The 25,753-nt window shown below is 37.6% G+C and overlaps 1 protein-coding gene across 10 annotated transcripts in view; it reads left to right on the forward strand.

Moving 5' to 3' along the window:
* Unc79 (unc-79 homolog (C. elegans)) overlaps nt 1-25,753 on the forward strand; it is a 250,138-nt gene that overhangs the window by 97,516 nt on the left and 126,869 nt on the right. For all 10 annotated transcript variants that reach the window (XM_013517287.1, XM_013517282.1, XM_013517285.1 and 7 more), the window contains exons 12-16: nt 10,026-10,255; nt 11,957-12,128; nt 13,578-13,808; nt 24,257-24,447; nt 25,003-25,126. In XM_013517287.1, coding sequence (XP_013372741.1) covers nt 10,026-10,255; nt 11,957-12,128; nt 13,578-13,808; nt 24,257-24,447; nt 25,003-25,126 — 948 coding nt within the window. The remainder of the gene's footprint in view (nt 1-10,025; nt 10,256-11,956; nt 12,129-13,577; nt 13,809-24,256; nt 24,448-25,002; nt 25,127-25,753) is intronic.

The raw sequence follows: 25,753 nt of genomic DNA on the forward strand, positions 1-25,753 counted from the left end.
ATCTGGACCTCCCTCTTTCCGTGAGATGCTTTATCCTTCAGAAGCCTGAGTTGGACTTGTTTATAATGCTACAGTATCCTGAGAGAGCAAGAGTGAAGATGGCAATGCTCCTTGAGACAGAAACTCACAAGTCACACAGCATCAGTTCTGCCACATTCCATTGCTCAAAGCAGGTCTTGAGTCAGCACAGATTCAAGGAGTAGGGGAATAGGGTCCTTTTGGTTATAGAAGCAGTGGCAAGAATTTTGTGGCCATATTTAATCTATCACAATCTACTCTCTAGACATAATTATTTAAATTTTTTCCATGTGCAAAATATGCACATCACTTTAAAAGGCCCCCCCAACATCTTCCCCATTTGTGAGTTTACTCTTAAAATTCGGTACAGTATCTGTCTGCGTCTGGTATGGTCACTAATGATGTTGCTTGGGCACAAATTTTGTTGATTGGAGACTTATGAAGTAAAAGGACAATTAACTCTCCCTGCAAATCCAAGATACAATAATGAGATAGGGGCAAGATAACAGCAATAAACCTTTATTCAGAAAGAGGAAAGGAAGCAGATACCACTCACTGGCCTATGGTAGATCCAATCATGACAAACTTGGCAGTTCCTTGCTGTTCTTCAGGCACAGCAAATGTGCCGTTGTTCATGCTTTGCCACTGAGCTAGAACCGTAGCTCAGGTTTAAAATCAGCATGTTCAGGCTTTGGTGGCATATCCAGCATATTTAAGATGCAGAATAGAGCATTTTAAATATTTTTCTTTTGTAGGACAAAATTACTTTTAGAAATAAGCTTCAAAATCAGCATATTTTGCTGGGGATACAGCTTAGTGGCATAAGCACCAGTCTGCCAAGTGCAAGGTCCTGAGTTTGATTGCCGGTACAAAAAAATTAGCATATTTTTATTACTTATCCTTTAAGAATCATTGTATTGTATATGAAGTTAATGTGGATAATTTTCCATTAAATTTCTAATAGTTCAGAATTGTTTGAGCTTGCTCTGGGCACAGTTTGTGTCTCTATCTCTTTGGTAGGACATATTCATACCTTTGAGCAATTGGTTTGAAATGAACAATGATTGTATCATGACTGAGAGATAAAGAGATAGACCTTGTTTTGTTTCAATTTTTTAAAAAATTTTATTGGTTTATTTCAATGCTATCATTTGATGAGACTACTTGGAATTACAGATACTCGAGTTTATGATGGAATTATGTTATAGTAAACCTATCATAAATTAGTTGAAAATGTATTTGACATATCTGGCCTGCTAAATATCCTAGTTTAGCCTATTACTTTGAATATTCTCAGAACACTTACATTAACTCACATTTGGGCAAAATTGTGTAATGTAAACCTATTTTATAATAAAGGTTAAGTATCTCATGTAACTAATTAAACACTGAAAGTGAAAAACATAATGGTAGGGCAGGGGATATAGCTCAGCAGCATAGTACCTGCCTGGCAAGCTTGAGGTTGTGAATTTGATTCTTGGTAACCCCCTCGAAAAAAAGAAAGAAAAAAAAAAACATAATGGTTGTATGGATATACTTTCTCACCAAAACAAACACAAAATAACCCTACGTTGAACCAAAATTAAGTCAGGGACTGTCTGTATTTATTTGTGTTTAAAATTCAAAGCATTAAAACAGAATGACTGGGGTAATATTTGAAAACTGTCCAGCTGTTTGTGAATATAAGCGAAATACCTCTAGTTTACTGTGGAAATGAATGCATATAGCTGAGCTGACCTCGGTTGAGGACTTTTGAATAAATTATTAAAACTTAATAGGGCTATAGCCATTGTTTAGAACCTTGCCCAATCAAAGATTATTTGGGGGGAAAGTTTCTTTTTATTTGCTGACATTTAGAATTAAAGGCACATTATCTTAAAGTATATTTATATATACTCCACCAAAAATGTATACACTCTTCAGGAAAAGAAAAACTTATATAAATATTTTAATACTAAATTTATTGAGACATTGTGAGATTAATAAAGTAACCTTTGGCTTCTACAATTACAAGAGGTGCTCAAAGTGGTGGCCATGAGCTTCCAGACATGTATTAGTATGGTGAATTGCTGCTTGGGTAACCTTGGTCACTGAGATTGCTCCACATACCTTTTCAATTTCTTCTCTAAGGGCTGGCAGTATAGTGGGTTTTCTGCACTATATGACATCCTCTAGGGTCCCCCATAAGAAGGTAACACCACTTGTTTACAAAACATACTAGTTTTCTTTTTTAAAATTTTATTTTAAAAATAAAAGAAGGAAAACATATTAACAAACAGACATCCATTTACAAAACAGCATAAGAACAATACACGCAATACAGAGTTACAGACAAAGTAGGAAATTAACAATGGTCGTTGTATTACACACTGATATCTTCAAAGTGGTTTCTCAGGAAAATAAATAGAGACATGCAAGATTGATCAAATAAGTAATCATTAACTGTTCCTTTCAATAAAGTGATAGAAGTCAGTAGTACAACTATGTTAGCTATCCTCTATAAACATACATACATAAATTTCCCATTCTTTCTTTTCTTTTTTCCCTTACCCGAGTTGCTCTTTACTTTTTAGTTTTCTTTTTCTGAAATGCATATACATTTTTTTAGACTATGTATATATATATTACATCTGGGTACTGCTTAAGAAATTACTGAAACTATAACAGCATAACACAAGCTTTATTTATGTTCACAGATTCTATGGGTCCAGAGACTTGGGCAGGTCATAGTGGAGATATTCTGTCTCTATTTAATAATGTTTGGGGCTTCATCTGGAAAGGCTTGATTAGCTTGGACCTGGACCTATCTAGAGGCTTCTAGATCATGTATTTTAGATCTGGGATGTGGTGCAGTTAGTGAGTGCTATTGATGAGAGACCCAAACATAGCCTCTCATGTTGCTTGGGCAGAGTTCTGGAAAGAGTATCTTCTTGAAGAAGCTTCTGAAGAGAGAATGTTCTAAGGCAGACAGATGGAGATTACTTAGAAGTCATATAAACATCGCTTCTGCCATAATTTGTTGATTGAAGCAACCATAAGCCCATCCAGATTCAAGGGGAAGGAGGCTAACCCCACTTCTTGAAGAGAGGGGTGGCCAGGACACTCCTCTGCAGTACACTCCGCTGGTCACAATTCATTTACATTTTTCCTGCATGTAGAATCCTGGCTGGAGGTCCAACTTCTCATCTAAATCAGGTCCAGGTGTGGATGAGGCTCTTTGGATTTGCCTCCTTAGGTATGCATCCTCTTGCTGTAAATATCTGAGAATGAAGGAGAGAAGTTATCTGCTTCCCACATAGGCAATATATAATGGTGATACAGGGATAAGATTATGGCTGTAGATAGTGTCATGTAAAAAGTGTGGGAATGAGAGGCACACAGTCATTGGTCCACAGAAATACTGACATTCACCAGGGTATGTGTCATTTGTTCCTTAGTTTCTTAGTCTTACCTCCTGGGAGTCAACCTCTAGCTCTTGGCTCCACCCTCTAGGACATACCCATCTTTTCTTTACCAAAGATGTTGCTTATTGTTTACAGCTAAGTAGCTTTGTTATGTTAATTTTTTCTTCTAGAGCTTGGAAATCCAAAAGTATCTTTTTGGGGGGACTATATCTTTGTACACTGGTATAATTCTGTGAAAATCTATTGTGGGATTTTATGTATCAATTTATAAACTTAGTTCATTGAACACATGTTGAGTAACTTTAAATTCTTCCATACTTTGGTCTTTCTGTGAGGCCCCTGGGAATAATGCTTTTAAGATTCTTAAAACCTTTATTATTTAATGGAGTGGATGATGAGATGTGCCCTTAAGATTCTAAGAAGGCCATTTGTCTGTCTAAATGGGTCTACGATATGCTGTGTTAAATTTTGAGTTCTTAACAAAGGGCTTTATATTGAACCCCAATTATCACTTTCCCCTCTGAGATGACATTTTCTTAAGAGTCATGGATTTAATGTTTTCCCTGAAGCTTTTTTTTAAGAACCCTAAATTACTGGCTAGAAAGACTGTCTTGTGCTAAATATTTTCCCTTTAAATTCTAGTTGAAAAAAGAATAATTCATTCTTTTGTTTGTCCCACTCACAATTTCCTGTAGGTAGCTACTGTAGAAGCAGCTAGGTGGTATCTACAGTGTTGCATGAAAAATTCCTAGAGCTTGAGTTCATTAGCTACAATTCCTATTTTCTACTACTCAGACAGCATTGTAGCCAAACTTTCTACTGCGGCACATCAAGTGTCCCTTTTCTTTCAGCATCCTAACACTTTCCATTAAGCCCTCCCTGAGGCCATCTCACTTCTACTAAACTCTGTTTCCTCAAGGCCGTTGTACCTCTGCTGCTGCCTGGTTACAAAGCCAGTGACTCATGTCTGAGTTGTTTTTTTTTTTTTAAATTACAGCAGCACCTCACTGCTAGGTACTGAATTCTGTTCCAAATTTGCTATAACAGTCCATTCCACATTTTCTGGTAGAGAGAATTATTTAATTATGGCCATGGAATATTTTGGGTCAGAATTCAAACAGAGCATGGCAGAAATGACTCATCTCTGTTCCAAGTGTCTGGGGCAGTCATCACAGTGAAACTTTGGGGTTCTTGGGAGGGAGAGAGTACATTTTGTAGGGGAGAGAAATATAAATAAGTTGTGCCCAAAAAACTGATGTGGCTGTATCAGAATTCTTTGATTCTCTTTGCTTTGGGGGTAGACTGTCTCATTTCTTTGTATTTGGATGAACTTGTGACTGCCTTAACCTACAGTATATGGGGAAGTGACTGTATAACTTAGCTTGGGTCACACTGCATCACACACCTCTTCCTGGTTCTCTTGAACGTTTTGTTTTCAAGATGCTCCCTCTCAGACCCCAGCCATTATGGCCATAAGAACCTGAAATTTTCTGGTTTGGGTTATTTGTCCTCCAAGGGTTCATGTGTCAGAAGCTTGGTTCCCACTGTTAAAAGGTAGAGCCTTGTGGAAGACCATTTGAAGTTCTACCTTGGAAGGTACAGAGAGCCCTTCCAGGTCCTCTTCGTGGCCAAGGAAGTTTGTATTTGTAATCCCATGAAAAGTTATTGGAATTCTAATGAGTCAATTCCAACTTACCACTTCCAGTGCAACCCATGGCGAGAATAAAGACACTAAGGCATATTTGTAGTTATGGGGAGCCAAGGGGTCCTAAGTCCAGACTCAATGATGGCCATCTGGAACAAAGGCCTCGACACAAAGCCGAACCCAGTTTTTATTCGTTCATGAAGAAGGGAGTGGCTTGAGGATGAGTGACTGTGAGAACCATGGGAAGCAGGTGAGTGCCATGAACTGGGCTCGGTAGGAGGCCTAAAATCATCTTTGCAAACACAGAGAGAAGGATATGCAGAAAGAGTAATCTGCATAACACAATTGAGATAGTATCTAATGTTTTGGGGTTGGTGCTTCAGCTCTGCTGGGTAATCTTTGAAGCCCCAGGAAGTCATAGCCTCTATCCCAAGTCTCAATCCCAGCTGACAGCATGGAGCATTGGCTCACATATCCTGCCTCACCCCAGCCCACTTGAGGGATCAACGGAGGTCCAGGGAAACATGCCTGCCATCTGCAAAGATTACCGTCAGCACCTTGGCTAGACTGATATGCATTGCTTAAAGCCAACTGAAGGGATAAGGAAAAGTCCCAGCCTGCTCTATGCATATCAATACATGCAAATAGGGTCAGCCTCAGCCAAAATGGAGGCAATTGCTCCTCTTTCAACAAAGTCTCCTAGGTGGTCCTCCACAGGAAGGGACTGTGTAGTTCTCATGTGACCATAGTCCATTCCCATAAGAGTAATTGTTATAAAAGAACACACTTGAATCCTCTTGGTCTCTGGCTTCCTGTCTCACTGTTTGATTGCTCCCTCTTATAAGCACTCCCACCTGTGAATGCTTACAAGAGCCCAGAGCCCAGCTAATGCTCTTGTCATGCCCTTGAGCCTCCAGAATGTGAACTAAATAAACCTCTTTTTTTAAATAAAGAACTCAGCCTCTGGTATTTTATCATAGCAACAGAAACAAACTAATACCATCAAGCCACATGGAAAAGTCAGGTACAGAATCTCTAATAAGGGGCTGGGGATTTAGCTCAAAGGCACACCGCCTGCCTGGCAAGCGTGAGGTCATGAGTTCGATTCCTGGTACCGGAAAAAACAAACAAAAAAAAAAAAAAAAAAAAAAAAAAGAGAACCCATCTGATCACATCTTTCAGCTCTCCCATATATGGCACCAGATATGCGAGTGAAGAAATCAACTCAGAAGCCATTTCGAGTAGCAGCTCTTCCAGTTCCCAGGAGTATGAATCATCCTCAGCCATACAAGACATAGTAACTGAGGTCCTACCTATTGTGGAGCAGAGAAAAACCATTTTGTTTGTGCCCTGTCTGAGGCTCCGACTCAGAATCCATGCATATAATGAAATGGCTTTGTTTTATACCTTTGAGTCTCACAGTTGTTATCTATTCAACAGTTGTAACTGAAAAAGTCAGTTTTATTATTGTTTTAAAGTTACCTAAGGATGGTATACCTCTGTTTTGCTTTTATTTGATTTGGACTATTTTGAATGTGTACTTCTTGATTTTTCTGTATTTCCTATAGTGTCTGCTTTCCAACTGAATCATTCTCTCTTTAGCTTATTTCTCTCCCCTCCTACCTTATCAAATGCAGTTAACAGAAACTAATTGGCAACATTCTGCCTGGAAATCTCTTCAGTTACATCCCCAAATTTATCAGGGAACTTTTCTATCTTCCAAGTTATTGAAGGCAAAAGTTTTGCCAGTTGTTTCACTACTACAAAACATAGGTCACCTTTTACTAGTTCTCAAAGACAGTGTCATCACTGCCTTTTCAGCCTCTTCCAGTTTTCACCATCTGGCTTTTGACTGTTTTTCTAGATTTCACTTGCTGCTTGGTCCTACCACCAATGCCATATACATTCAGCTTATGTTATGGAAGCATCTCATATTTGGAGCTAATTTCTCTCTCAATTACCATATAACAAACCATAACAACTTATTATAATAGCCAGTTATTTATTCATAGTTCTGTAGGCTGGTGCTTTGACCTGGGATTAACTGGGAAATTATTCTGCTCTAGCCTGGACTCATAGGCTGAAGGTTGGCTGTTCCAGATCTCCTGACTGTCATGTGTCGGGGGCGGTCTCAGGTGGAATGGCTAGAGTGGCTGGGAGGACTGTAGTATTTGAACACCCTTTTTTTGGTAGGTGTCTCATCCCCCAGTGGATAGCATAGGAAGTTTACAAGACAGCAGTGTTTCAAGAGATCAAGAATGGAAGATATGAGGCCTGAAAACAAGCTCATTTCCATTGCAGTGATCAAAAGCAAGTCCCAACTCCATCTCACGTTCAAGAGCAAGGGAAATAGATTCCACTTATTGACAGAAAAAAGCTCAAGGTTCTCAGGGATTGGATTCAAGCCTGACAGAAGTTACTGTTTGGATCTGAATACAGGTGAACAGTACAAAACAAAAGGCAAGAGCATGTGGGCAGTCAGTCCGCAGTAATGACTTCATACGAAGAAGCACTTGTTTGAGGTGTGCAGTGGACATTTTATAAATCCTTGTTGCTTTCACAAGATAGCTATAAACCTACTAGATTTCTGATGTAATTTGTACCTACATTGTTTATACAACTGAATCTTTGAAAGATTGTAGGCATTTTTTTTTTTTTGCTTTCTCTGTATATCTAAATTTATCTGTTACATTCTATGTAAACCATGGAAAAAAGATCACACTGATCATAGATAATTATGGTTTTAAAAAAGTTCCTTTTCTTATACATTGTGGACCAAAAAATCTATAGCAAAGGGTTAGAAAACTTGAAAATGATTTAGGATGTGGGTAGCAGAAAATATGGTGGGAGACAGCAGATGTAAACTTCAGTATTACACTATTGCTAATAACTGACAACTAAGCTGTAGCTACATCATAGTTATGTGTAAAAGTGGGAATCCCTAAAGAACAAAGATCAATATTTTTCCCCTTTTTTTGGTACTGGGAATTGAAATCAGGACCTTGTGCTTGCCAGGCAGGCTCTTATGCTACTGAGCTATATTCCCAGCCCAACAAAGATTAATTATAACTGTCATAGTCTGTTTGGGCTGCTCCAGCAAAACACCATAAACTGGGTAACTAGAAGCAATGAGTGTTTACTTCTTGCACTTCTGGAGGCTGGGATGTTCAAGATGAAGGCACTAGCAGATTTGATGCCTGGTGGGGACCTAGCCCTCATACATGGTGCCTTCTTGCTGCATCCTTTTATGGTGGAAGGTACTAGTTAGCTCTCTGGGCTCCCTTTTATAAGGGAACCAATCCCATTCATTAAGCTGGAGGAAAAAATAAACACTGGAACTGTACCCTGATACATACATCCTGATGCTGCACTGCTGCTAGAATGGTATTGGTTTGGTGTGTGAGCAGAAGGAGGCCTATGTGAGTAGGATTCATGTACTACCAGAATGAAATATAGTATATAAGAGGAAGGTCACAAAACAGGAAAAATAACCCAGGGCTGACTTGGATATCAAAGATAAGGGCTTCAAATGTGGAAGAGTCACAATATATTTTAACAAACAATTTTCCCCCAAAACTTTTTAGCAACAACAACAAAAAGATTATAAATATTTCAGACTGTCAAGACAATAAGTACATAGCTATCTGATGAAGATATTGAGATTTTGGAAAATAGAATAGCCTGTGTAGTCCCATCTTGCTTTTATGATTTGTTGGCCCGAGTCCTATTTTAGAAAGTGAGGTTTTATAGCATTAGTGTCCAAAGTCAAAAGCCTTGTGTTAAAATCAGAGTAGAACAAGCTTTGTTTTTAAATGTGGTCCCCACAAACAATTCAATACACCATGGACATTTTGATGAAGGCTTGTCCTATTTCCTTATGTTTCCCCCGGAGGTGTCTGTCATAGAGGGTTCTCAAATCTTCACTAAGGTCTGAGTTCCTAAAGACTGGGATATTCTAGGCCCCTGAGGTGTTCACATCTTCACAAACACTACTGAAAGGCTGAAAAGCTCTCAGGACCCAAGAATATGTGCTGGCAATGTGCCTGATAGGCTTGGGGCACACAGGTTTGTTTAGATGTCAGGGTGTTCTGACAGCTCCCCAGATTGCTTCACACGACCTTGCTTCTCCCTGTCTTGTCAGGGCAGCTCTGACAACAGCCCCCAACCAGGAATCTCTTTGCTACACTACTTTCCTCATTTCCATCACTTTATTTGTTGGCTCCTTTCCTGTGATTGATGTCAATGGCCAATGCTGTGCGTGGTTCTGGCTGTGTTTTGGTGTGACCCTGTGGTGTCCAGTGACAGCTTGTATAGGTTTAAATAGAGAATGTGTTGATGGGAGTGGAGAGAGCTGCTTTGGGGCTGTGAATTCAGCACAGCATGGTCCCTACCTACCCTTGTTTGCCACGAAGACAGAGGAGCGAGGCGGTAGTCTGCTCTTGGAGTGGTGGTTAAAATAATTTTGAAAGAGTTTATTCTAGGAGTTACATTTTTTTTCCTTTTCTATTTTCATGTGCTGTGTGGTATCTCTGGATAATGATTTTGTTTTGAAAAATACATATTTCTGATGAGAACGCTTGAAACATTAAACTCAAACTATCCACAAAGTATCCCTCTCATCCCCGGTTTTCCAGCATGGTCCTACTGATCTTCTAGAGCATTTGCCTCTCAAGAGGATATCCCTCACTCACTTTTTTTCTTTTTTGGTACCAGTAATGGAACTCAGGACCTTGTGCTCGCCAGGCAGGCGCTTGTGCAGTTAAGCTACATCCCCAGCCCCCTCTCTCACCTTTACTACTACAATTTATCCGGTTAGATGCTAGCTTGTTGGGAAACAAGCGGCTCTTTGGAAATGTGCTGCCACTTCTACTGGCCTCTTAAGTTTCTATTTCCTCCAGTTCTTTGCCACGTTTACTTCAGCGGTCAACTTTAATTGCTGTTACTTTCTCTGCTTGTAGAACTGCAGTTCCCATGTCAGAAGAGCAGTCGTCACCTGCTTTTCCGCAGGGTGCTGCGGTCGTCACGGAAACAGACCAGTTCGGTACTGCAAAAGATGTCACTCAAATCATCACAGTAGCGAGGTGGGGGCCGCCGCGGAGACCCACCTCTATCAGACCTCCCCGCCCCCCATCAACACTCGGGAGTGCGGCGCCGAGGAGCTGGTCTGCGCTGTGGAGGCAGTGATTAGGTACTGCGCAGTTCGTCAGGCACTTGTCTCCGCGGTCCAGAAGACTCTGCCTTTGCTTTGATCTAACTTTGCACACTGTCATATGTAGATTCAGTCTGGCTTCAGATGCCCTCACCTAGCAGCTCACTTTCCCGCATTGTTACCATGGCGATGAAGTAATTCATGCATTCAGTAAATATTTTTATCCAATACCAGTTTTATGCCAGACACTGGGCTAAGCGCTCCAGAAAGAAAAGTAACCTCCAGTCACTCAAGTAGCGACTAGAAAAGCATAAACATGTAATTGTGTTCCACTCTGGTGAGGGCAGTGTCAAGCCCTGAGCAGGGCATTTTAGGGTCCCAAGGACGGCGGAGGCTTTGGTCCGAGTGAGGGGTGGAAATAGGGATGCTTGGCTTGAGTGACAGCAGCGTTAGCCAATCAGGAGGGTGGGAAAGTCTATCGAACAAATTACCTGCCTGTGAGCAATAAGGTACTGGAAAATTGAGTAAGGCAGTGCTGAGATAAGTCTTGAGGTAGACAGGACCAGTCTTGCCGCCTGCTGAGTTTATTTCCTTCAGAGTGACAGAGAAGGCAGGATTTTAAATGATAACCTCTAGACTTGTTCTTTTTTTGTGTAATATCCAAGGAGACTAGATTTTTAAAAAATTCGTATTAGAACGTAAGTTTTTAAGGAGAGGGATTGAGTCTTTTCTATTTCTTTTATCTCAGTAGTGAACCATAGTGGAAAGTCAATAAATGTTTATTTAATCAGGACAAAAGAAGACAAAACCAGCCATACTACTATTCTCTTTCTCATCATCATCATCATGATGTTTTAAACATTATCTAGTTTTATTTAAATGTGTGTTTTATTTGTATATGTGCAATCACAGTGAGACTATGATTCTTTTTGATATACTGTTATAGAAGTAGCTCTTTTTTATGTTATTGTAAAGTTACATATTTATCACTTTTTAGATATAATTTATTTTCTTACACCATTAGATATTTAGATTTATTATTTAGATTTATTATTAGATTTATTATTTAGATTTCATTTTTAACTTCTATAAATAACTGATATTTTTGTGCATAGTGCTCTTCCTTTTTAAAAAATTTCTGAGCGTTGGTTGCCAGAGAAGTTGACTGGTCAATAGATCTGAGTATTTTAGTGGTTCTTGGTATGTTACCAGATTGCTTTCTAAAGCATATGTACACATTTATAATGCCAGCACTGCACATGAAGTTAGTTTTTGCTGAACTCTACCAACATTTTTTAAAATTATTACTCATTTAGCAAGTTGATAAAGAAGTCTTCATTGTTTCACTTTTAAGTCTTTAAATGCCAGATAGTGAATATTTTTCCATTTGGATACAAATGCAGGATCTCTCCTTGTCTCATGCATTTGCCATCCACCTAGCTTCATGGTAGATATAGAGGAAGCTTTGATTGGTGAACTAACAATAAGAGACATCAGTTCTGCTTGTTTATAATTGATTGGAGGAAGTAGCCTCTTTGTATCTCAGTTTGTTCATCTTTGAAACAGGAAGGAGTACAAAATAGTTATGAAAATGGAATTATGGTTCCAGGAGTAATTCGTACTACTTTAAAGGAGAACAATCAGTGATGCGTGAATAGGCATGAAGTAATTGCTCTAACTGTGTTATAATCTAGAATGTGTTTTCCCACAGTCTAATTTAAAACCACCTCTCTTTGGCAGCTTGTTGAAAGAAGCTGAGTTCCATGCTGAGCAACGGGAACATGAGCTTAATCGCCGGCGACAGCTGGGGCTCTCCTCTTCCCACCATTCCCTGGACAACACTGATTTTGATAACAAAGATGATGATAAACATGACCAGAGGCTGCTCAGTCAATTTGGAATATGGTTTTTAGTAAGAAAAAGAACTTAACTATTCTCTGCTTTCTTATTTCTCATTTCAACTCTCTACCGATAAGGATTTTCTTCTGTTCTTTTGAAAGAGATAGTGAAAAATTAACATTAGCAATAGGATTGTATAATTTGGGGAAGTATTTCTTAATCCTGGCTACACATTAGATTTACTTTTAAAAAGTAACAATGCTTGGATCCCAACTCAGAATCCTAGGATTTGTTTTTTTTTTTTTTTTTAAGGCGGGGTCTGACTATGTAGTTCATGCTGGCTGTGAGCTCTGTATATAGCCCAGGCTGGCCTTGAACTTGCAGCAATCCTCCTGCCTCAACCTCCCATGTGCTGGGATTACAGGATGCACTGCCCCACCTGGCTTGGAAAATTTTTAAAGAGCTCCTCAGTTGACTTTAATAAAGAACAAGGCATTTAAATCTATAGGCAGTGAAATGCATTTTCTTGACAAGAAACAAATGGAAAGCTTGCTAGTATAGCTCCTCAAGAACTACATTTAATGTAATTTACAGATAATTTACATCCCACTGTTTTTGTTCACGAAAATTTTCTTAAAGTTCAGTCTCTGCAGAGCTTTTTGTACATTTATGTAAGGTTTATGTAACCAGAGACATTATAGCCAAGCTAACACAAGAAATGTGGTCACTGTTGACTTATTCAGTGGAGATCAAATATACAGAAATAAAGACTCAAGCCAGCTGAATGCATCAGTTCTACAGAAACATAGCCCCCAGCATTCTCTTTTGGAGACATTGGTGGTGTCTCCATAGTGATATATGTCTTTTGTGTTTGCACATAATTTCCTGAAAAAGTCTTTACCAAATTGGAACTTAGTTAATCCCACCTGTCTTGTTTCCAAAAGCTCATTCTCTAATAACACTGTAGCTACTGCTGCTATGAGGAACTCTTTGAAAGCAGGGACAGTTCTTTTTTTTTTTTATTCTTTTAATTCTTGTACCCTGCTACAGTGCTCAGTAAAAGATATTTCAGAATGAATAAACGGTGCTATTTTTAAAAATCTCTAATGTGGTTGATTGGGAGCTCCAAGATATCAGAATTATTACTGCTACAAAGTTCTTACCTAAATCTGGTCACTTTAGAGCTGAAATGTAAATAGATGATTTTGTTTAAAGGTATTGATGAAGGGATCACTTCATTGACATAACTTTTTGTGATCATTTTTCAAGTGCAAGTTTTGTAATAGATTGCTTATAGAAAAAAATGCTTATTGGAAAGTAAAATCTTGAGGCGGTATTACTATTGCAATCTATCTAGCCCAGTAGAGAGGAACACAGGTCTGAATAAGTGATTGTCATTTATAAAACTGGCTGTTTCAAATGGATTATGTGGAACTTTCTCTTTTTTTGGCTTTTAAATAAACATGTAATAAATTTATAAAGATGAGTGGAAGTTGAACAGGTTGTGCTCTGCCCACTCCAGGTGAGCCTCTGCACACCCAGTGAGAACACGCCTACAGAAAGCTTGGCCAGGCTGGTGGCTATGGTGTTTCAGTGGTTTCACTCTACAGCATATATGATGGATGATGAAGTTGGAAGCCTGGTGGAAAAACTGAAGCCTCAGTTTGTCACCAAGTGGTTGAAGACAGTATGCGATGTTCGCTTTGATGTCATGGTCATGTGCCTTCTTCCCAAACCCATGGAATTTGCCAGGGTAAGTGGGGACCAACAACATGGACCTTGTTAGGAAGAAGGACTCAGGGAGAAGCACTACCTGACCATCACAGTGTTGTCTGTGTCTGTGAGTGGGAAGAGAGTGTCTCTTCTCCCCTCTTCCCTCCCTCCTTCTTGTTTTGGTCAGTAACCACAGGAGTTAAGTTTTATAACCACTTTCTCAATGATGTGTTGCTTTGATATTGGTTTGGTATGAAGAAGAATGGCCAGATGGACTTGTGAGGTATCTTTAAAAATTTGAGGGAATATTTTTCTTGACATTACGAATGCCTTTTATTAAGAGAGAAACAACAAACTTTTCTATGGGGCTTGTTAGGGATCAGTCCTTTCCTGGTTTATAGTCTGTAGAAAGGCTACCACTCAACAAGGAGAATTTTTCAAGGTTTTGCATATATTTTTAGAAGTGATGGTAAAAGTCCCTGTCCTGCCTCCTGAAATGCCAAAAAGGTTCAGCAACTGCCAAAATGCCCCCATTTCCTTATCCTCTTGCTTCTGCTCAGTGGATCCCAATCTGCAGTATACAACTGGAAGACCACATATTTCTTCCCTACAATATAATTTGTGTCTAACCCCAAAAGGTGGATGCTCAGAGTTAGTTTTGGGCAGAAATACATGAAATTTTTTTCAAAGTGTTTTCTAAGATTTATTTTTATTTGTGATGTTTTGTTTTCTTTCAAAAAAGCCTTGAGGCAATTTTCAGTTTAAAACTGCACTAAAATAGGACATTTAAAGGTAAAACAACACAGATAATCTGAAGGAATAGCTTTTATTTGTTTTCTAGGACTCATGATTGGTGCATTTATCAAGATGTACTTCTTTTTTCTTTGGTGCCACCTACTGACTCATTTATAAAATTGAATTTTTACATAATGGAAATTTCCTATTTCCTCGAAAACTTTGTGTTGATATGTTTTCTATTATTATTTATCATAGAGTAATGAAGTATTTGTGTGATATAACTATGGAAAATGAGAAAAATTTATTATGTTGGCAGGAAAAGTTTTCCTCTTCCAAATTGTTACCAGTATTTGAGGCCCTGCAAGTTAACTGATAATAGATTAATAGGAGAGAAGAAAAGGTTTATTTATGGATTCACATGGGAGTAGTTCATGATAAATGACTCCCTGAAGGACCAGGGATAAAAGATTTATATGCGAAATGGAACAAAGTGTTTTTTTCTTCCCCTCTAAGAACCACCAAGAACTTACAGGAGGTTTTTTTGGGCTTTTTGATGCTAATGGACTCAGTAGGAACTGGCCAGTCTGCCTGGCAGCTGAATTCGCATGAAACTCCCTTTGGAAGAGTGTTAATAGAGAAATATTTTCTGGATACTCTAGTTAGATTTTGGAATATAAGGGTTTTTTGGTTTTTTTTTTGCTGCTGCTTTAGTGCAAATATTTTCACTTTAAAATAATCATTATATCAACTCTGTGGGATTTCAGTAGATCCCCAGATTTCTTTTTCTAGAACTTCCTTTGAAACTTCAAACAGAAAAAACAAGCTAGGTAGAGTGCTGTGGAGAGAAGCATCAGATTAGAGATTATGAGGTAAGAGATCTACAAAGGGGAGTAGCACAAGGTAACAAAAAGAAATGCAAAGAGTAATGGCTGGAGTAGATTATGAACTTAGTCCAGAGGTCAGCCAGTTGAGAAGATTCCCAGATTTTGGGCTAGAAGCATCTTTACATGGTAGAATGAGAACATTAGTGTGACAGTTACAGTTATTTCCTAGAACAGAGAATGAAAGATTGTGTGTGTTTGGTGAGCTTCTTGAGTGGCTCAAACCATTGTCAGACCTTTGAAGTTTACAGCCAGTCTCAGCTTCAGCTTGTTGAGCTTTGGGGTGACACTACCGAAAGTCTTAATAAAGATCTAGGAAGTAGGTTTTAGTTCTCAGTTGATACCACATTAGGGAGAAAAAAATTGGAAACCTTAACTACTGACAAGATTGTGGGATCTAATTTACTAAAAGATGAGGAATAGCTCAAAGATAATGAATAGGACTAGAATCTGATAACCTGGGTTATAATTTTTCATTGAAGCAAAATTTCTTTCTATAGTTATTGCCATTTTAATTAAGGAAAATCAAAGTAAAATCACTTTACAAAATATGTCCAGTTTCATTAACTTTGATCAGATCATTTATGTAAGTATAGCAAGAGTACAGGGCTTTTTTCCTAAAAAAAAGTTTTCTTTGACAGAACTTTTATAAGGAACCTCAGATTGGGCTTAGAAGTCTCAGTAGTAGAAGCCAAGCTAAGAATTTGTTATCAGACTTCATCTGTAGTGCCTATAGCTTTGGGTGATTTGCTTTTATCTTGAGATCCCACTAAAAATATTCTGATGTTCCTAGGCCTGCCAGGAAATAACCTTCCTTACCTACATATATGTCTGAGAACCCTGTGCGCTGCTGTTTTCAAGAGCGTTTTCTAAATACTAGTTCTATCAACCTTAGTTATTAAAAATTGAATTATCTGATTCTAGGCACCTTCTCAAATATGACATTTTACAAAGCTCTGATATTTTAGCCAATTTTCCTAATTATATCCTGTTTCAAAAAACAGATTCTTATTGAACTTATACAAATAACCATTATCTGTGAAAATAAGAATAGTCAATGAGTTTCTCAATTTTGAAGGAATCTAGCAGAGAGAAAAAAAGATACTTCATTTTTGTTTACAAAGATATAATCTCCCAAGTTTTTGTGAGTTGTATATAGCTTAGGAGAAAAGAGAAAGGAATTCCTTTTGGCTAGAAAATGGAACATTAAAAAACCAGCAATGTTCCACACCAAAAATCTATGAAAATTAAAACCACTCTTCACCAGTTCATTCAGTCCCATGCAATTCATTCTTGTTCTGCTTGATCTGAGTTAGCAATTTTATGAACCCATCACCTCCCCCATTAGAGTTTTGGCAATCCATACACAGTGGCATGATCTCAGAATTATTTAAGAGATGCTATCAGAAACTTGTACCCCAGAGTATCTGTCAGTTTTTTTCCATGGGCTCCAGGCAGTCCTTTTTTGTTGAAGGGAAAGCTTTTTGGCTAGGAGGAAAGCCTCTGAGTAAGACAAAATCTGAATGACAAAAGGGTTAAAATGGCAATAAAGGTCTGATGAAGCTTATTATGGTACAGGTGACAAGGAAATTTTGTCATTTCAGTAGCATACACCATTTAAATAACAACTGAAATTAACTGATAACATCTGCCATTGTTGTCTGCTGTCAGGCAAAGTAGCATAAGGATTTATCATGACAGGAAGGGCACTGACAAGTTCCCGGGAATTTCGTACAGTTCCTGAAGTACTTATACTAGTATCATTTTCCTGTACAAAAGTAACCTACAAAGTCAAGCACCTCTTCTTAGTTGACAATATATTTCATACAGAAATGTATTTCATTCAACATATCAAATAAACCTAATTTGTATAACATATATTGTATATATTTATACATATAAATATTCTTTCTCCAAAGTAAAAATAAATCCTTGAAGATCTTCAAAAAACCCTCTGGGAAATCTCAAAGTCAGACCAAGACCAACATTTCATTTGGAATTTGATTTTGGAAAGGCAAAATATCTAAAATTGTCAGCTGGCTGTGGTGGCATATGCCTGTAATTCCAGCTACTGGAGAGGTCGAAGCAGGAGAATAGCAAGTTTGAGACCATAATAAAAATGGGCTGGGGAATACCATTCAGTGACAGAGTGCTTACTTAGCATATGTGAGACTCTGGTTCCATTCTCACTGCTGTAAAAAACAAAATAAAAACTTAGTTCTTTTAACACTGAGAAGATGTTGTTATCTTGAATAATTCAGGACACCATAAAGGCAACACAAAACACAGGAAGTTATTTTAATAAGACACCATGTTTGTTTCTATCTTAATTAACTCAGGTTGTTATAACAATACATAGGCTGGAATGGCTTATAAACAACAAACATTTTTCTCATGTTTCTGGAGTCTGGGAAGTCCAAGATCAAGGCAGACTGAGTGTCTACTAAGAGCCTGTTTTCTGGTTCACAGCTGAAGTTTTCTAGCTGTGTCCTCACATAGAGGAGTCAAAGCAGTTGTCTGGATTCCCTTTTCGAAGGGCACTAATCCTGTTCATGAGACTCTGCTCTCAGGACTTCCTAAAGTCATCAAATTTCCACATGTAAATATTAGAGGACACAAACACTGAGACAATAGCATCTTCCTAGAGATACTCAAAAGGTAAAGAAAAATTCTTTACAATTTCAAAACACAGCTAAAATAATCCAAGCAATTTTGTCCTTTTAAGAGAGAAGAAACCAAACGCTTAATTTTCCTCAGTACATTATTAATAGGAAAGCCCATTTTAAAACCTTTATCTTAGCCAATATGGCTGCACAAAATTCACATTCTTTTTTTGTCTCTGTTTCTTTCTCTTCTCCCTTTCCCCAGATACAGACCCTTTGTAACTTTCTATCTCTATTCAGATTTTTCTTTCATTTCCCTTTTTTCTTATACTATAAACTACTGACTAAATTACACTAGGACTAATTGTTCTTTTCGTCCTTAACAAAACTACATTTTAGGTTTCTTAAGCGTGTTGCATTGAGTTTTTCTTACTCTTATTGCTAATGGTCTGACTTAAATATATTGATTAAATTTTTCAACCCTTTTGTTAACTACTTTCCAGTGAAAACAGAAATAGACAATTGTGAATTGCCTATTATATATATTTGCTAGCATTTTGTAGCATATGAGCAAATTTTGTAAGTATACCATCTAACAACTTCTGGAGAGATAGATCATATGCTTTTAATTACAATTTCTCAGTGTGGCAAAATAGTGTATTTATTAAAAAACCTAAATATCCTTTAGTCACTCTGTAAAAAAGAAGAAACCAAAAGTAGAAAAACCTGGGTTTAGTAATTAATATTTTATCTTACATCTTATTTTAAAGTTAATATTTTATCTTATTTAGATAATCATCTTTTATCTTATTTAGAAATGATCTAGATACTCATTGAATATCTATCATTTAATTTAACTTAATGTACCCTAGTGTTTCAAGGTCCCAGAAAGATTTTGGAAACCACATCTAAGCAGACATATTATAAAACACAATTACTACTGAAGTAAAATTTTTCAGAATGACTCAGCTTGATTAAAATCAAATCTATATAGTCAAACATCTGAATACATAGTTTATTTGCCTAGGAAATCCAGATATAATCAAAATGTAATTCTCTTATCATACTCCATGCTGATACCCTGAAAAATGGTTAGTTTTTGTTAGCAAACAATACTAAACTGGTCTTAGTTACCAAAGATTTGCTCATGTCACATGAATTTAAAAAGCATTTGGATTAGTTCCTATGTTTCTGAGAGTTTTAGGAATATTTAATTTATATAAGTGCTTCATTTTTGGAAACCCATTTAGAGTATGGGTCTTTTAAGGAATTTTATACAATAATTTGACAATGCTATCTGAAGGTAAGAAGATATCATCTATATACGTAATATATAGACATACAGATACACAAAAATAAGTTATGTTAAAGTATGAATGTTTAAATTTTAAAATATTTATTATAATAAAAGATACATTGCCATAAATCCTCCTAAAAATACTCTCCGTAAACATTAAACATACTTGTCTCTTTGTTCTTGTCACTTTCTGAAGCAGATCTGGATATCCTCTTTCATGCATATCTTTACTTGCACTGTTGTGGGTGCCTCAGTGCCTTGAATTGATTCAGAACATTTACCCTTTGTGGTCATTTTAACTTTGGGGATGAGCCAAAAGTCACCTGGTGCCAGATCCAGTAAATAAAGTGTATGAAGACACACTAATGTTTTTATAAGCCTGCCTTTTCATTGGAAGGCACTGGGCAGCAGCATTCACTGTACAGAACTTTAAAAAAAAAATCACATCCTGTAAAGACACTCATGGAAGAGGACTTCCAGAACTGCTTCATAAAATGACAAGAATGATGGGATAAGTGTGTTCAAAGCAAGAGGGAAGGTTTTGACAGGGATTAATGGGAAAGTTGGTAATAAATTCTAAAAATTTAAATATTCATATTTTTATCATAACTCATATTTTTGTGTCTGTGTGTCTATATATTATGTATACAGGTGGTGTCTTTTTACCTCTAGATAGTACTGTCAAATTATTTTATAAAATCACCATATAATTTGATTACCCCATGTAGAGACCTTATAACTTTCAATGTAATAAAGACTCACTGTAGTTTACCTAAGATTTGGTTTTCATCTTCATTCCATTTTTATTTGATTTGCTTTTCTGGCAGATGGAACAAGTTGTTATCTGTTCAGTATTAAAGTTAAAGCTTATTATCAATATTTATGGGGTAAAAATGTAAGCTGCTTTTATTTGCTCACTCTACTATCTATCTCTGTCTGTCTATCTGTCTGTCTATCTATCTATCTATCTATCTATCTATCTATCTATCTATCTATCTATCTATCTTTCTTGGGGAGGCTATGGCTGAGCCTGTGGAGGTCATTTTAGTCAGCTGTGAAGCTCCTTTTCAAAGGCTGGAATGAGCTAAGGGAAAAGGCATTGAGATTTTTTTTTAAGTGTGTGCTGGGTGCTGATTGATGTTTATAAGGAGGAGAAATAAAATTTCTCATATTTTGTATCAAGAAACCGCAGAACATGTAAAATAAGGAACCTCAATTCTGAGGTTGAGAGCCGGAATTATTTCTCCACATGTCTGCATTTTAAAGGGGGGCTCTTAGTCCTTGAAAAGATTTTTAAAGCAACTGTTCTGCAAGAATTTTCAGGGCCATATTTGTCTATTGCCAGAGTTTCATCTGGAACAAACTGTAAATTCTTAGGGATTGAAGCCCAGTTGACCAGGGCTTCAGAGGAGTTGACTGAGGAGGCAGAGACCTAGGGCAATGACTGATTGAGAGTTTTTCTTTCGGGCAGCACAGTCCTTTTTCCAATGTTCTGACTTTTCTAGTGTCTGCCAGCATCTTGAGATGACCAAGGGAGCTTTGGAATTGATGAGAAGGATGGGTGGGCTCAAGGTTACTCCTAGAGAGATCTACATTCTGTTTTTATGAGACAGTTAGCCAAGGGCAGTTATTTTTAATTCTTCAGGAATTGGAGTGACAGCCTCAGCAATAACATCAAGGGACTGGCCTGCCCATGTACTTGTGTGGTTTGCTTCTTTGTGTCAGAGCAATGATTTTCAAATGCAGTGGAAACCAAAAGATTCCTGTGTTCCAGGGCTTCTTGATTTACTGAAGCCTGCTTCTGGGATGCTTTTATAAATGATTCCACAAAGCCTTCAGGATATGTGGCTGCTGTTCTCTGACCATGAGGTTTTACTTTTGCCCTAAACCTTAGAGGAAAGGCTTCTGTATAAATTCTTTCAGATCTTGGGGTTCAGCCTTCAGCTGGGCCATTTGTAGGAAGGGAGTGGAGGGGTGTTTATGCGGGGTGTGGGCTAACTTTTGTTTTAAATATGATTTCTGTTTTTAGAATTTCTTTCTTTTTTTTTTTTTTCTGGTACCAGGAATCAAACTCATGACCTTGCGCTTACAAGGCAGGCGCCATGCCGCTGAGCTAAATCCCCAGCCTGATTTCTGTTTTTAAATTTCATTAAGGGAATCATTTAGACTAGTTGTGGTACTTTTTATGTGTATTTTTCTTTCAATTTGGTCCTCTCATGTGCATTATAGAACATTGTGTAAGGGTGAGTGCTCTCTAAAATGGAAAATACTTTATTTTTCTTGTCTAAAGTTGTGTGTGTGTGTGTGTGTGTGTGTCTGTCTTGGGGATCAAATTTAGAGCCTTTTTTACACTAGACAAGTGCTTTACTGCTGAGCTACATTTTTAGCCCCTCAAGTTGGGTATTTCATTAATCACTTGGGCAATTCAAAGTTGCCCACTCCTTCCATTGACTACAAGGTGATATCAGAATTGGTGATAAATCTGAGCTGTTTTACCTTCCAAATGCCATATAATAGACACAGCTGCCAAATGCAAAATACTAAATTTCCTGTTGAAGAAAGTGAGAACCCTGTAATTTCCTGTCCTGTGGGTCACTTTTTCACTGGGTAGCTAGCAGAATACAGTCACTATAGAGGGGGCGTAGCCCTGTGCAAGTGTTTAAGTCATTCCATTTTAACTATTCTCTTGGGAATGCTCTTTCTGCCAGTACCATATAGGTTCTGAGGTTAACAAGGGCACCTTCTAAGTGTTCAGTGCCACTAACAGCCATTCAGTATTGATATTACCCCAGTCCTGCTGCAGTCTGTTATGTATTATCACAGGTTCCATGTTAGAGCTTATGATATCATGTCTTAAAAGGCTGCTCCTGCAGAGATATCTGACTTAAATGATGTGGTTCCCAAATATCCAGTATTCCTCAGGACTCAGTAGCAAAATTATAGAATTTTTCTCACCCTTATATGTGCTGCTCATAATCTTTATCCAGACCATTCAGCACTCAGTTCTATTGCTGACACCTCAGCCAACCATGGAAATGACATGGTTTATGTACACCCTGTCATAGTACAGCATTGGGAACAGATGCCTCTGGTAGTGTTAGCTGTTCTTTCTCTTGTCTATACTAAAGCTGGTGGGACCATTCATATAGATTTCTCCCATAATTTTCTTCTTTCCAGAGAGGTCGCCAGTTTCTAAAGGTATAGTTCTAGATGACATGACACTGAATTTAGTGCACATCCTGCACTGATTAAATTGTGTCACTCTGATCCTTGCCTGGGTAGTTGTTACAAGTCTCCTAGGGAATGCTGTGCTGATTGTGTACTTCCAGACTAGTATTTGTTGCCTCCCTTGCAAGAGATTATGTTGTTGCATCACCATCAAGGTGGGGACCATGTGCCCTTTCTCTTGATGTTGATCAGATCTCCCACAGTGCTGGTACTGATGTGGACCCAGCAGGAGCCACAGTGTGGATGTGCTAATTCCTAATGATGATAGTATGGCTCTTGGGCAAATCCAATGGGGACATGCACTCATGGAGCTGAGAGAATGTCCTATACCCCAACTACCACTGCTGGTTCCTTTGCGGGGGCTAGCACCAGGTCTGGATTGGGGGATACTAGAGGCAAACCTATGCAACACCCACAAGTCACAGGAGCAGCAGCCACAGCCATGTCCTCCATGCTATGGACCCATGCAGGCTCCCACTCCAGATCCTAGTTCCTGTGCTGGCTCTCAGTTCCTGGTCTGGCCTCTGACCAGAACCAATCACCCAAATGCTCCCATGTCTTGGGCCTGGTCCTAAGAATCCTTGTGAACCTAACAGTTTTTTTTTTTTTTTTTTCCCCCAAATAAAAGGATCCATAATCTGGCCACTCACAATTAGGATCTCCAATGGTATGCCTATTCCAAAATACAGTTCAAAACCCAGAAGCCTTTATGTGGCTTAACTATAAATTGTATAGCCAAAGATACTTCAGTAATGAAATATTCCAGGGGCTCAATGTTATCAGTGATGGCTCTTCTGAAGTTTATGCAACATAAAATCCCCAAAATAGTATTCTTTGTTGAACATAGTCAATCACTTGGGATTTTGATCAGTATGACACCAAATAGATAGTTGAACTTTAAAATGGTATTATTTGGGGAATAATCTAGAATTCTGGATATAATAGTTAAAATAGGATTCACTGGGCTGGGGGATGGAGTGTTAGAGTGTTAGAACATGTGCTTAGTATGTGTGCTAGGTTCTGGGTTCAATCCCCAGTGCTTACCCTAAAAAATAGAATTCATTTAAAATAAGGCAATTTTCCACAAGTCGTATGTTATATGGTAAAGACTTAGGACCAGTTAACCCTTTGTTACTTTTATGCTTAGGAGAGGAATATAGGTTCTCTAACATCTAGATTAAAACCATTTAAATTTATAAACTCATTATTTATGATTTTTCTTATTGTAGGAAATTAAGGTAATGTCTTGATTAGTAAAATATGCATCTTTATATTCATGGATCCAGCCTATGTTTTCTGTAAAGAAAAATCTGCAATATAAAGTATATGGTAGTATAAGACTGTGTTCCTCTGAAGCAGAAATTTAACTGTGCATATTGTAATGGGTTTATCAAGCTTTAGAAATAACAGAGGTCCAAAAGTATGCTTATCCTGTTAAGAAAAAAATCTTTGGAATTGTAATTCATATGTGATTTGAAAGGTCTGCAGTAGAATAGTTCAAGTTCAATCTTTGATCAGTATTTGGATTTCTCTGTAATTACATTTTCCATTTTGTTACTAATGGATCGTAGTGGTGGTTTGTAGATTTTTTACAAATCTCTCTAGATTCATGGACTGAGACTGAGATGTAATGGGTTGTTGCCCTTTCTCTGTACTCAGTGTTTTCTTTTTTCAAAATCCTTGAATATAATTGAAACTTGTGTTCTGTTATTTTCCCTTGTTGTTGTAAAAACCTCACCAGGTTGGTGGATACTGGGATAAGTCCTGTAGCACAGTGACTCAGCTGAAGGAAGGTCTCAACAGAATCCTCTGCCTAATCCCCTACAATGTGATCAACCAGTCAGTGTGGGAGTGTATTATGCCAGAATGGCTGGAAGCCATCAGAACAGAAGTCCCAGATAACCAGTTAAAAGAATTCAGGGAAGTATTAAGGTGGGTAAGTAGTTTAATGAAGTCATTGTAATTATAATGCTATTGATCATGTACTGTGTGCTGGGCACTTTGGTAAGCACTTTATATAATCTCCTTTGCTTTTTAACAACCCTTTGGTGAAATTTAAAGCCCCCAGATGAAATAGCTGCTATAAACTGAGCTAAGATGATTTAGAATTGTTCAGAAAAGATTTTGTTTTTTTTTGTCAAAAAATATACACCATATTTTTTAAGCAATTTGGGATATGTTGGGAAAGTGCAAAGGGAAATGTTTTTAGATACTGGGTATCAACTCTAGTTCTTTAGAAGTGCAATTTCTCCTGTTAAACCTAATATTAATATGAACATTAATATGAACATTAATGTTATTGTGACTATATTCTAATAACATTGACTGTTCTCTTACAGAAAAAAATGAGATGTGTTAATAGCAGTTCAGAATACAAACTAAAGGTTTGGGCTCTCCAAATAGGGTAGAGTTAGAAATTCTTTGGTGGGATTAATAGGCTTTAATATATGCCCATTGGTCATTTACTTTTATTGATCTGCTTTCCAGCAAAATGTTTGACATTGAACTTTGTCCTCTACCTTTTTCAATGGAAGAGATGTTCGGCTTTATTAGTTGCCGGTTTACAGGATACCCTTCCTCTGTACAAGAGCAAGCTTTACTATGGCTTCATGTAAGTGAATGATCCTTATGATCATTTTGGGCAGTAATTCTTAGCACATAAGCTTTAGATACCTAAGTAGTTTTTCCAGAGTCCATAAATGCATATGTTTGCTGAGGATTTTTGTAAACTTATATTTCATACTCATACATAGATGATTAAACTTCAGCTATATGTAGCTCTAGTAGTGGTCAATAAATTAATTTATGCAATAGTGTTATTGAATTCATAGGCCTATTGGTTCTTATATATTATAAGCTGTCTAGGATTCTGAGGTATCTTTGATCTTAAACAGATCCTTTACTTACAAAGATTAAGAACTGCTGATTTAGGGAGTGGTTCATGCTGTTCCCTCAGCCTGGAATGATTTTCCCTTTTATTTCCATTTTGTGAGCTCGCTCTTACCTTTTTTTCAATTCTTTTCTTTCCTTTTTACTTTTCCCTTCTTTCTTTTTCTCCTCCACCCTCCTTTGTTCACTTCCCCATCTGTGCATTTTCTTCCTGTTTCATAATACCTATTACATATTTTGGTTCCTATTTACACCTTCGGTTTCTCACAGCAGAGAAACAATGTGGTATTTACACTTGTGTGTCTGATTTATTTCACTTAAAAGTATGGTGTCAAAGTACATCCATTAG

Source organism: Chinchilla lanigera, unplaced genomic scaffold, assembly GCF_000276665.1.
Source record: "Chinchilla lanigera isolate Chin_1 unplaced genomic scaffold, ChiLan1.0 scaffold00037, whole genome shotgun sequence".
Taxonomy (NCBI): Eukaryota; Metazoa; Chordata; class Mammalia; order Rodentia; family Chinchillidae; genus Chinchilla; species Chinchilla lanigera.